General features: G+C 51.7%; 1 protein-coding gene across 3 annotated transcripts in view; it reads left to right on the top strand.

Annotated features, from left to right (window-relative positions):
• Ksr1 (kinase suppressor of ras 1) overlaps positions 1–13,067 on the top strand; it is a 150,057-nt gene that overhangs the window by 77,197 nt on the left and 59,793 nt on the right. For all 3 annotated transcript variants that reach the window (XM_077801335.1, XM_077801334.1, XM_026388759.2), the window contains exon 2: positions 4,461–4,601. In XM_077801335.1, the coding sequence (XP_077657461.1) occupies positions 4,461–4,601 (141 nt within the window). The remainder of the gene's footprint in view (positions 1–4,460; positions 4,602–13,067) is intronic.

Raw genomic sequence — 13,067 nt, 5'->3', positions numbered from 1 at the left:
GGGTGTGTGCATTGTCTGGGTGCAGTGAGGAGTCAGCTCGTGCTCTGCACAGACCTGCCTTTGGGCCTTCCTTGGGCTCTTTAGCAGGGATCTCTAAAAGTCTTTAAGAAAAAAAAAAAAAAAGGGACAAGCTGGGGGCAGTGTGCACACCTGCAGTCCCAGCAACCTGGGAGACTGAGGACACTCACAAGTTTGAGCCCCCCTGGACAACTTAGCAAGATGCTGTTTCAAAATAAAATGTAAAAAGGGGGTGTTGGAGATGTAGCTCAGTGGGACAGCACTTGCCTAACACATGTGAGGCTCTGGGTTCAAATCTCCCACCCTGCAGAACAAAACATCAAACAAATCAACCTCTCATTCCTTTTCTGGGGAACTTGTTGTGGTGTTTGAGATGCTCACGCTCCTGATTCATCATTTTCCCACTGGGCATTTGTTTTCCCGATGGCATTTTGATAAACCTGGAACCTGTCTAAGCTCCAGCCTGCATTGCGTGTTCACCCCGTCATCTCATTCAACCAAGGGTCTAAAATAGCAAACAGTGTGCCAGGCACTGTGCTGCTTCTTGGGGGATCTGGTGGTGACCTGGAATTCAGATTGGGGCCTCTGGTCTCTCCAGGATTTCAACTCAAAGAAGGAAGCAGACAGGTTAAAAAAAAAATTAGAACTGACATTCATAATCTAGGCTGGTGCCTGGGGGCTGTGGAAGCTTCCTGGAGGAAGGGGTGTCTCAGCTGAGTTGGAGGCCAAGGGACCCCTGGGAAGAGCCTGTCTGGCAGGGGGATGAGTGTCTTGAAACTGCAAGGGATGATGGGTAGGTTGGAAGGGCCTGAACTGGAGAAGACCTCATACTGGCCAAGCTAAACTGGCTGTTGTGTGTATTGGCCAGCCAACGCCAAAGTCTTGTGCAGAACAGATATGTTATCAATCCCTCCCAGAGGGGTGGCCTGAGAACCCCCATACTGGTGACAGATGGATCACGCCAGGAGCCCAGCCTTTTCAGTTAATGTGGAAATGACTGGTTTTGAATTTGCAGTTGTGGCTTCAGAGCCATCGGGAGCAGAGGGACAGACTGGCTGTGGGAAACACGGGGACAAAGCATGTCTCCTTCCTCTGCCGTTTATGAACACGTGTCGTGATCACGTGTCACTGCAGATGTAGTGACAGGCACGTGAGGACAGAGATGCAAGGGGAGGACACAGTTCCTCCTCTGATGGATGATGGGGGACCTGACCTTGTCATCTGGGGGTTTCCATCCTAGAGTTCAGTATGAGCGAGTCATTCCTGTCTTGCAGAGGAGTGAACCAAGACTCAGAGGAGCGAATTAACTTTCTTGAGGTTGCACAACCTGTAAACGACAGATCTGAACCTGGCTCTGCTCAGCTCAGAAGTGTGTGTGGTCTCGTGCCTGGGAGCTCAGGTCTGTGGGGGGAACCCACTGAGAGCTGTGAGGCCCACCACTGTCTGGGCGACTGATGCCAAGAGGGGAACGAAATTCTAATCCTGACTGGGCCTGGAAAGTGTTTGGTGAAGGGAGGGTCCCCTGGACAGAAAGGACATTTTGAGCAGAGGCCCCAGGGTAGGAAACTAGGCAAGTATTTGAGGAACAGCTGGTAGGTGGGTGTGTGCCTGGAGGTGGGGCAGAGACAGGGGTGGGGTGGAATGGAGATGATCCTGGTAGGGGAGGCCGGGCCCCAATTTTGGAATTTGCCTCTGGTTATACTGGGAAGGATGGGTAGGAACCTGAAAGACAGATGTGAGACCCCCTACTTAGACTTTCCGGATAAAAGTGACATTTGGACAATTATGTTTATCCTGAAGAATGTTCCCAGAGGCTCAGGTTTCCTTATAGACTAGCAAATGGACTTCCCATGTGGCTACTGATAGCTGTGAGCCTCAGCACAGAATGTTGGATTAGCAATGTCTGGTCACATTGGAAGCCTGTGCAGTGTTGGATTAGCGATGTCTGTCCTGGGCGGCACTGGCTCCAGCCGCAGGCATGCCCTGGCCTTGCCTCTGTGTTGGTGCCCTTGCCACCCATCAGAACCATACAGCAGAGTGTCCCCTCTCTAGCAGTGGCTCCCACGTGCTCCTGACCCTTCTGGCACCCTAAACGGAGCAGGATTTACAGGGTTTGCAGCCAGTGACCCCAGGAGGGCTCAATCAGGGTTGTTAAATTGGAGGTAGGACCAAACTGGAGTCTGGGGGAAATTCCAGAAAGGGTGACATGGTGGCTGGTTTTTATTGTCATTGTATGTCTCATTTCACACATCTCTTTAACCATGGGGGTTCTCCGTCTGGGGTCTGTGGGTAGAAATTAGGGGGGGGTCCATGAAGATGGATCAGAAATAAAACTGCACCTTTATTTCCCTTCACCTTATTTGAAGTTTAGTCTGTCATCTAATCAGGTTGTAGGTGACAAGGTACAGTCAGCAGATACCTGGACTCGGCCACCAGGAGGGGTCCCAGATATTTTCATACCTCGTTACAGTTGTGAAAAAAGCTATCTGGCCCCAAATTTTGTTGCAACTATAAGACTCACTGTTAGATATTATTTAAGACTTTTAATAAATAAGCTTTTAAAGCTGGGGCTATAGCTCAGTTGGTGGAGTGCTTGCCTCGCATGCACAAGGCCCTGGGTTCAATCCCCACCACAAACAAAATAAACAAAAAAACCAGGAAGCTTTTATTACTCCATCACAATATTAAGTAGTATCTTGAAAAAATAAATTTAAATATAACTGATTTTTGTTGTATGCATTTAACAAGTATTGTTCTGCTGGGTGCTGCGGTACACACATTTTCCCAGTGAGCCAGGAGGCTGAGGCCATAGGATCTTAAATTTGAGGAGAACCTCAGCAACTTAGCAAGGCCTTTCTCAAAATAAAAATTAAAAGGTCTGAGGATATAGCTCAGTGGTAGAGCCCTCCTGGGTTCAATCCCTAGTACTATAAAGTGGGCGGGGGAACAAGCCTTGTTCTTAGAGATAAGGGCCTCCCCAGACCACTAAAGGTGTTCGTGGTCCCAAAATGATTGATGGTAAACTTCTGTCCTTATTGGGAATTGGGAGCCTTTTTAGATATTTGAAATATAAAATTATTATTATTTTTTTTTTCTGTATCAGGGATTGAGCCCAGGGGCGCTTAACCACTGAGCCATATCCCAGCCCTTTTTTTGTATTGTATTTAGAGACAGGGTCTCATTGAGTTACTTAGGGCCTCCCCATTGCTGAGGCTGCCTTTGAACTCAGGATCCTCCTGCCTCAGCCTCCTGAGCTGTTAGGATTACAGGTATGCGCCACTGCACTGGCTTAAAATGATGATTTTTTTTTAGCATGTGCATTAACAAGAGTCCTTGTTCTTTAGAGAAGTATACTGAGAAGTTTACACATGAAAGGAGAAGGGATGAGTTAGCCAGACAGCAGCCTGCTGTCCAGGGCAGTGGGACCTGGGAATGTCTCCAAGGGGCAGGTTCCTGTGCCAGACTTTGAAGGTGGCACTTACCTTTGGGGGAAGCTTGGAAGTCAGGCCACTAGAGTCTTGTTACCACCTCATGAAGCTCTTACTGCTCTCTGGGTCACTTCATCTTGGTCAAGCCAGGCGGCTCCCTGGTTCTCTTTGGGTGGTGAGCTCACTTCAGCCTGCCGAGTCGCCTGGCTGACCTCCTGCTGGAACAATCCCGTCTGTACAGCCAGTCCCAGGTGTCCCCTCCTGTGTGTCTTGCCACCACCTCCCTCCATCCAGCATGGGGCACCTGTTGGAGCCATTGCTTGTCATTTGGCCTCAGTCTGTCCACTGTCTGGAATTTGTGAACTTTTCGGGTGTGAATCCCCGAATGCATACTTAGGGACCCGGGTCCGGGACTCTCACCAGCGGTCACAGCCAGAACTTTGGGTGGTCACATGCGCGGGGTATGTGCTAGGTGCTGTGTCTCCTCTTAACTTCACTGAGAGGGAGCTTCTGTTATTATCCCATTTTCTGGAGGAGGAAATGGAGGCTTTCCCGGGGTTAAGTAACTTGTCCAAAGCCACAGCACCTGCGTGTGACTGAGCCCTGCATGCCAACCCTGGCAGCCTGAAGCTAGGCTGAGTGTCCTGGTTAGAAGGTGGCCCGTCCTCCCTGAGCCCCCACGTCTCCCACGGTGTCCGTTTCCAGCTCCGCTGCCCCATGAGGCAGAGGGCCTGCGTCCGTCTAACCAGGTTCTGTTCTGACCCTTCTTGCTCTTTTCCTCCCCAGGGAGCAGGGGCCGGAGGGCAGGGCTGCACTGGCCATCCTCGGGTGCAGCAGCGGGTGGTGGGTGGCTCCTGGGCTCCTTGCCTGCTCCCCTGGGCCCTTCTTCCCATTTGCTGTGTGAGTGGCCACAAAAGGGACCAGGTCAGGCCTGCCCTGGGCCGTGCTCACTTGGGGCTGCCTGGTGCTCCTGCCACCCATGGACATGACCTCCCTCTCCTGGACTCCCCGCAGGCGAAGCTGGTGCGCTACATCTGCAAGCAGCGGCAGTGCAAGCTGAGCGTGCCCCCCAGCGACAGGACCCCGGAGCTCAACAGCTACCCGCGCTTCAGCGACTGGCTGGATACCTTCAACGTGAGGCCCGAGGTGGCGCAGGTACACGGCTCAGGGGGCGGGGGTGAGGGGTCAAAAGAAGATGCCGCGCACAAACCCTGGGCGAGCTTCACCCAGGCTAGGACCAAGGGAAGATGCTCTCTGATCTTGGGGACGGGATGGCAGGAGGGGGTGACAGCAGCAGCTGGCTGGGCCCTAGTGTCAGTGTGGTTCCAATAAGTGTCCTGGGGGCTACAGCCTTATAAATAAGGTAGCCTGACTGTGCTGGTCATGCATTTGCTTATCACAGTAACAATAGCCAGTTTTTTTGCAAGCTTTGGCTGTGAAGCAGATGCTACATAGTATTTAAAAATGTAGTATCACTTCTCACAAAAACCTATAGAGAAGTTATTAACATTTTTGCTATTTTGTTCTTGAGGAGATGAAAGCACAGAATTATTAAGCAACTTGTTTAAAATCACACAGCTGGTAAGTGGTAGCTTTGGAGTTTAGAAATAAGTCTCAGTCTACTCTTCTGCTATGCCATGTTGTCTTCCTCCCTTTATTTTGTCTTCTCATTGCAACCCACCAACCTACTGATCAACTACTACACACGGAGAGTGTGCAGTGCCAGGTATCAGGGGTAGCAGTGCTTATGGAGCATAAGAAAATCAGGGCTTGGCAGAAATATTGTCCCCACTCAGGTCTTGTGAATGCACTATTTTCATACTTAAAATTAAAATGATCTATTCGTGCTGGGAGTGGTGGCACACTCCTATAATCCCAGAGACTCAGGAGGCTGAGGCAGGAGGATTGCAAATTTGAGTCCAAACCTCAACAACTGAGCTGTCTCAAAAAAAAAAAAAAAAAGTTTTGAAAAGAGCTGGGGGTATAGTTCAGTGGTGGAACACCCCTGGACTCAAATCCCAGTATTTGGGAGAGGAAAAAAGAAAAAGAACAAGAAAAGTTGGACTCTAGCTGTTGTATGAAAAAATAACACAAATTCATTATATATGGATACTTTGAAAAACAGAAAGAGAAGGGGACATAGTCACTTCTTCTGTTCCCACCACTCAGAGAAAAATAAGTAATTAATTAATTACAAGACAGGGTCTTGCAGTGTTGCTCAGACTGGCCTTGAATTCCTGGGCTCAGATGATTTCTCCTGCCTCAGTCTCCAGCCTCAGTCCCAAGTAGCTGGGACTACAGGCACATGCCCCTGCTCCCAACTTACATTTATCATTTATTTGTTAATGTTTTATTGAGTGCATATGATATGGGTTAATTCCAGCTGCTGGCTGTTAGATAGAATAGTGGCTAATTTTGTTTTCAAGGCTATTCGAATTCTTAGGAATTTTCCCCAGGAGAGATTCTTGCATGGGAAATGACACCAACATAAGAGGTTTCTGTCATGGGGTGGGGGCGGAGTGGGGGTCCCACAGGAGACTTCTGCACTGACATACCCCTGAACTCTCCTAGGCCCCAGCAGCCCTCACGACTGTGGCGTGGGCCAGTTCTTTAAACACAGGCAGAAAGGGTGGGGCTGATGTGAAGGTCAAAGGAAACTGCTCTGTGGGACAGAGGTTCCCTGAGCTTTCGCCACCAGCCAACAGTTGTGTGCACAAATGCGTGCGCGTGCGCACGCGCGCGCACACACACACACACTCACACACAGTTTGGTAATGAGCTACATCTCCATCCACCTCCCTACCCATCTTCTTGCCCAATAGTTCTCTGCCACACAGGAAGAACCTGTCATGAGAGTCACAGGTTCAAAGTCATGGTCTTGGAGACTTTGAAGAACCCAAGGGCTCCTCCTGTCCCCCAGCCCAACACACCATGCCTCCTCCCTCCTTGAAATCTCAGACAGGAAGCGCCTCTCCTCACATTCACATCAGTGCTGGGGGCAGGTGTCCAGTGACAGTCACAGAGCTCATATCAGGGACCGACCTGAGGTTCAAACCCAACATGCTGGACTCCACACTGGGCCTTTTCACCTCCTCTCTTGTCCAGAGCCATCTTTGCAGATGATCTCACCCCCATGGGATTGCGTAATCTCCAATGATCTGCGGGGTGTAGGAGACTCAGCTCCTTCATGCCAGTCCTTGAGAGAGGGGTGCGGTGTTTCCGGGATGATGGAGGCTGGCTGCCGGGACTTCTTTGCCCTGGAGAGCTCTGTGGTGGCAGTCAGGACTGGGGTCTTTTCATTCCAGGCCCTGGGTGTAGCAGATTCTGGGCCAAGCGATGTTTGAATCACAAAGTCATGCACGATGCGGCCGGAGTTGGGTGGTCGATGAGTTTCCTGGCAGCTCATTTGGATCTTGGGGTCAGGCAGGCCATGGAGCTCAAAAGCCGGGTGGAAGCTGGGAACCAGGCTATTCCTTGGTCAGAGAGCTCTGTGGGAATGGAGGGCCTGGGAGATACAGCAGGAGCACCTCCTCCTGCCCGGTAACCTGTCTACTTAAAGATCATAAGGCAGCTCAGGAATGAACATGTCTCCAGCAGGCTCTTGTTCTGTCCCTGACATACCCAGGTGCATGCTGTCTTTTCATGCTCTCTCCCCATGTCAGTACATGGTATCATCACCCACCCAGTTGCTAAAGCTACAAACGCAGGAGCCACCCCTGATTCATTGCTTGCTTACCCACAGGTGCAGTACTGGAGCTGTGCCCAGTGTCTGTTCCCCTGCTGGTACCAAGGACAGCAGGAGGAAGCTGGGCTGGGCTATAAAACTTGCCTGAGGTGTCTGCAGACGGTGGGCCCAGCAGATTTTTACCTGGGCTTTCTTTTTGAGACAGGGTCACTATGTTGCCCAGGCTGGTCTCCCATTCCTGGGTTCAAGCAATCCTTCTACCCCAGTCTTCTTAGTAGCTGGGACTACAGGTGTGCCCTTGCTTGGGTTTGAAAAGCTACAAGTGCCCATCCACTGTGTTTTTAATCCGTCTTTCCCCAAACAAGCTTTTGTGATTTGGGTTGTTATTCAGTGTTACATGATTTATTGTGCTGCTCAGATTGTTCCAGTTGTGGCCATTGAGAGCTCTTTCAGGTTGGTTCCTGGGTCCTCTGGCTTGGTCCCCCTTCATTCTGTTTTGGTTTGGGGGCATTTCTTCACTTTCTGATATGACCACACGCTATAGCCTCATCTCCTATTTTCCAGCTCCTGGAACCACCTATTTCTCCAAAGAACCCTATAGGAGCCATTGTTGTGCTTTTGCCATTATTATTATTTCTTAAAATTATGGTAAAACACAAATAGCAAAATTTACCATCTTCATCGTTTTTGAGGTCACGGTGCAGTAGCATTAAGTACATTCACCTTGTTGGGCAGCCATTGCACCAGATATTTTGCATCTTGCCAAAGGAACCATCTCTTCTAAAATTATCAGAAGGTATGTGTGTATCATGGGGGGAAAGTAAAGCCAAGAAGGAGATAAGGAAGTCCCTCCTCCCTGTTCCCAGGAGTTTGCTCATCTTTCTGAATATTTTCTGGCCTCACTTTCCTCTGTGTATGGTCCATTTTGCCCACGTAGGATGGGACCAGATGTGTGGTTCTGAAACCTGCTTCTTCCCCTTAATGGTCTATATGTTCTATGATCACAAACTCTGTTACTAAGAACATCTTTGTGCACCTGTTGGAAGAAAACCCTGGAAGTGAAATTGCCAAGCTGAGTTTTAATAAATGTTTCCAGAGTCCTTTACAATACTCTAAGACAGTCAAAGCAATCTTCTGCTCAGCCTTTTAAGGCTGGTAGTATGGAGAGAGACTCTCATGCCATCTGTACCTGGCCTGGACAGTAAGCTGCATGAAGACCTTTTTCCCACTTGTTTTTGGTTAGGAAATAGGTAGGACCTACCCTGTCCCCATATGCTCCCTAAGAAACTTATAGGCCCAAAGGGATGTGCTGGTGCATGCCTCTAACCCCAGGGACTTCAGGAGGCTGAGGCAGGAGGATTGAAAGTTTGAGGTCAGCCTTGGCAATAGCAAGACCCTGCCTCAAAATAAAACACAAAAACAGGGCTGGGAATGTAGCTCAGTGGGTAGAGTGACCCTGGCTTCAATCCCTAGTACCAAAAGAGAAAAAAGAAAAAAATTGTAAAATTGTGTAGGGGCCATGTACACAGAATCAATCAGAGAGGCAGAGGAGAGACCAGGGACCCTGGGTGTGTCCAATGGTTACTGTGGTGCTCGGCCCTGATTCCAGCCTGCCTGCCCTGCCTCAGGAACCCCTCCCTGATGCTCGGCCCTCGTGGATGGCGTGTTCTCTACTGTGTCCAACTGCCCCAGAGCCTTGGAGGCTGAAGAATAAGTGGCAGTGTCTCCCTGGCCTGCCTGCCCTAATTCCTTATCCCACCTACTGCTTAGAAAGCCGGAGAGTCCCCAAAGGGCCAGCAGGACAGCTCAGCTCCCCTGGGGGCGGGGGGATGCCAAGGTCCTGCCGATGTCCAACCCTGGTGTCTGGGTCTGCCATGGAAGGGGCTTCCCCTTAGGGAAAGCTTCAGAAAGGACCTAATACCCACCAAGCTCTCCAGAAACCTAGTCTGGGAAGAGATAGGTCTCCTGGGTCTCTGTGGGGCAGCTGGTCTAGCCTGGAGGATTCTTCTAATCTGGCTCTCTCTGCCTGACCCTGAAGTTTGGCCTGAGGACAGGCTTCTCCAAAGCAGTTCATACTTCAGAGCTCAGCTCTCTGAAGAGGTAGGTAGGTAGGTGTGTGTGTGTGTGTGTGTGTGTGTGTGTGTGTGTGCGCGCGTGCAGGAGCAGGATTTGGAGCAAAATCTTCTCCAGGATCAGGAGAGAATCTGGGGGATAATGGAAGCCAGGAGGTATGGTGTCTATTCCTCCCTTTCTAGGCAAGAAATGCATACCCCTGGCTACAGTTTGTAGCATGGCCACGGTAGATCCCCCCGGGAAGTGCTGCAGGTAGACTAAAGGTGCCTGCCACCACCTCCTGGAGCTGTTGTCCAGTGGAGCTGGGATGGCCCTGTCCATCTGTGCCTGTGGATGACCAGGCACGGAGTGCAGGCAGAACCCGAGAGTCTGTGGGAATCTAGAGTGGCCCCTCTGCCTTATATATCCTGTGAGCTCTTGGGCAAGTTACTTCATCCCTCAGGACCTCTGTTTACCCATATGAGGTAGTTTGGGGAGGCCACGGAGGTTGGCATTTTTCCCAAACCCTCCAAATGGCGGCTCTGCCTCGTGTGTCTATTCTCCCATAAATCATCCTCCACTCTCCTTCAGAAGGGCCCAGGTAGCAACCTGCTGTCCCACTGGGATCCTGCATAAACCATGCACCCTGTGGACGGAGCAGGGAGCTCTGCCCCACAGACAGAATGAGGTCCCCCACTCCCAGTCCCCAGTGCCCCCAAATCAGGCTTTTCTCTCACTGATTTTGAGCAAATCCTCCTGATGTGTTTTCAGCCAGCTTTTCTTTTTTAGCCCACGCAAGAAATGATCAGGAAGCAAACAGATACCCACAGACACTGAGAGATGGTGTTTTCAACTGTTTTCCACACCCAGTGAGTACAGGGGTGTTAAGTCAGCAAGCAGAGGCGCTCCCTGCTCCCCTGCGCACAGGGAACCTCCTCTGCCAGACCCCTTCATGCTTGTTGGTCATTTGAACTGACAGTACCCATTTGTTCCCTTCCTGGTTTTTGTTGGCTAAAACAGGGTCATTCCATATATATATCATTTTGCAGGGTTTTCATCTTAGTCTTATCTTTGTATGAGTCTATAAAAACTCAGCTTCAGCTGGGCACGGTGGTACATGTCTGTAATCCCAGTGACTCAGGAGGCTGAGGCAGGAGGATTGCAAGTTCACGAGGTTGGTCTTAGCCGTAGAGCAAGGCCCTCAGAATCTTAGCAAGACCCTGTCCCAAAATAAAAAGTCCTCGGCATGTGGCTCAGTGGTTAAGTGACCCTGGGTTGTATCCCTTGTACCCAAAACAAAACAAAAAAATTCACTTTTGTTTTTCCTTAACAGGAGAATAGTAAGAGACTTCTTCAAGATATCCTGTGGAGAGCTAGAGGGTGATTCAGAGATAGAGCACTTGCTTGGCATGGCCAAGACCCTGGGTTTGAGGCCTGGTACCATCCCAAAACCTAAACTTAACAAAACCCACTATCTTGTGAGTGACTGGGTGGTGCCCACCTGCTCACATAGGCAGGGGCCTGTCCCTGAGGAGGCTGTGTGCCTAGCAGCATGGCACCAGGCATGGAAGGCCATTGGCAAATATTTGCAAGGTAAAGAAATGACCAGAATGAACTGCAGTCACGGTGGGGTGAAGGCTGGGGAAGCCAGGCTCAAAATGAGGTCTCTCTCCCAACCTGGCCGTCTGCCTCCCAGACCCGGGAAGTCTGGCCATTTCCCTTTGCCCATCTGTCACTGCCTTCCACACCACGGGGTGATTTGCCCCCGGCTGCTCCTGAGGCCTCTGGAGATGGCCCCTTGGTTCTCTGTTGTTCTCGACTCTTCCTGGTTTTGTGACCACATCTGATTTTTCCCTTGGGAAGACACATGTGAATCCCACACAGGTGAAGCCACTCGGGTTCCCCTGTTTCTTCCCAGTGAGGCCTTCCTGGCGTGTCCCTGTCCCTGTGGGGTTAGCTAAACAGCCCCGCAGCTTTTGTCCCCAAGTGGGACAGTTGTTGGTGGTGGCTTTCCTGGAAATGTGCCTTTTCTGCGGACAAAGGGAGGCAGCGTGTGGGGATGTGGTCACGGGAGTGATGGTGGCACTCGTTTCCCTCGGTCCCCACCTGAGTGGGACCTGTCCCCTCTGGCTCAGAGCCTGCTGTGGTGATTCTGATGCGTATGACCTCCGGCTCCTCCTCTCTTCCTTCATCTGTGGCCTGGAGACCGAGAGTGTGGGCGTTGGGTTCCTGTTACCCAAGGGGGACTGCTGTCCAGCAGAACTCCCCACAGTGCCACGGAGGCTGTGCGTGGCCCTTTCCAGTGTGCGGGGGACCCTTGAAAGGTGCACGGTGCGACAGGGAACCTGAGGTTTGCGTTTTATTATATTGTGATGGATTTTAACTTAAGTAGGCATCTGGCTTGTTGCCACACTGGGCAGTGAGGACTAGTCTACAGGTGGGGGGCCCTGAGCCCACGCCTGGGGTGCCCCAGTGCTCTCCCGGGCCCCATAACTCCAGGCTGGCACCAGGTACCATGATGGGCAGACTCACCCTGGGCAGCCAGGAAAGATGTCCCTGAGAGCCAGGAAGGGAAGGGAAGAGCACCCAGCTGAGGGAACCGTCTCTGCAAAGACCCCGAGTTTGAGAAAGACAGAGCTGCCCTCCCAGGAAGCGCGGGAGAGGAGGCTGCCTGGGAACCTGGGGGGGTTCAGGGAACTCTGGGTGTTGAGCGCAGGGGCTGGGCTTACCAGGGGATGATTGAAATGTGTGTGTCAGAGCGTGAGGGAGGAGGAATGAATACTGGAGTGGTTTTAAGGAAAATAAAACTCCTACCAGTGAGAAGGCAGGTTCACCCTGGGGTTGGGTGAGGAGCAGGGGCCTGTGGAGGCAGGGCCTGTGGAGGCAGGGCCCGGCCTGGGGGCAGCCGAAGGACTGGGGGTTGAAAAGGAGGGCGAGGGGGAGTCTAGAGGCAGGGTCCTCGCCTCCCTGGGGCACTGTGACAGTTTTCAGCTCCTGCTGTGCCCCAGGTTAAATCATGGCTTCGGGTTCTGGCTGCAGCTGGGGATATGAGCTCAGCGCCCACTGGCAGGTAGCCACTTTTTTTTTTTCCCTCCAGCAGTTTCTCTGTTGGAAGTTGTTGAAGGAAGTGTCCAGCGCGGCTGGGGTCAGGCCTAGGAGGCAGAGCCCGTGGGTCCCACCACCTCGATGCTGGTGGCTTTTGAGCTTAAGATGCCCCCTGGTCTGGTAAGGGTTGTTCTTTTTTCTTTTTTTAATCGTGGGCCCGACAGGCTCTTTCCTCTTTGCCCTCTCCCCTGTCCTTCCATTTCCAGGCTTCCAGGGAGGCCTGCTCTTGGTACAGAGGGGAAAGCTACCTGATCTCTGCCACCATCTTGGATTCCCACTGGCTGGGAGTCCCTGGCTCTGTGGGCCCAGGAACGTAGGTTGTGCAGAGGGAGATCGAAACCAGAAAACTGCCCTGGAGTTGGGCCTTGGGGTCACACCGGTACCAGCACGAGTCCTGTGGCCTGCCACCTCTCTTCCTCGCAGCCCCTCCCCTCCCCGCTGACAGCCAGTGGCCCAGCTGGCTTTTTGGCAATGGGGAGCCCCCTCCTCAGAAAGCAGCACACACCCCACCAGCCTTGTGGAGGGATCTGGATGTCAGCCCCAGCCACTTGGGCTGCCTGGATGTGGTACTGTGTCCTAGTACTGAGATAGCAGTACGAGGTGCTGGATTTTAGTACCATCTCAGCTTCCTGGACCACAGAGCCCTCCCCATTTAGGATGGGGGAGTGGAAACCTGAGAGGTGGACTGACACGATCCTGTCACTGAGTCCGAGAAAAGCTGACATTGGGATGTGGAAGGAACGGGGCAAATGGAAAGGTCCAGATTTTCTCTCTACTAC

This window comes from Urocitellus parryii, chromosome 7 (genome assembly GCF_045843805.1).
Source record: "Urocitellus parryii isolate mUroPar1 chromosome 7, mUroPar1.hap1, whole genome shotgun sequence".
In the NCBI taxonomy this organism is placed as follows: Eukaryota; Metazoa; Chordata; class Mammalia; order Rodentia; family Sciuridae; genus Urocitellus; species Urocitellus parryii.
Note: the sequence above shows the minus strand (reverse complement) of the source record. Positions and strands in the feature narration are given on the sequence as shown.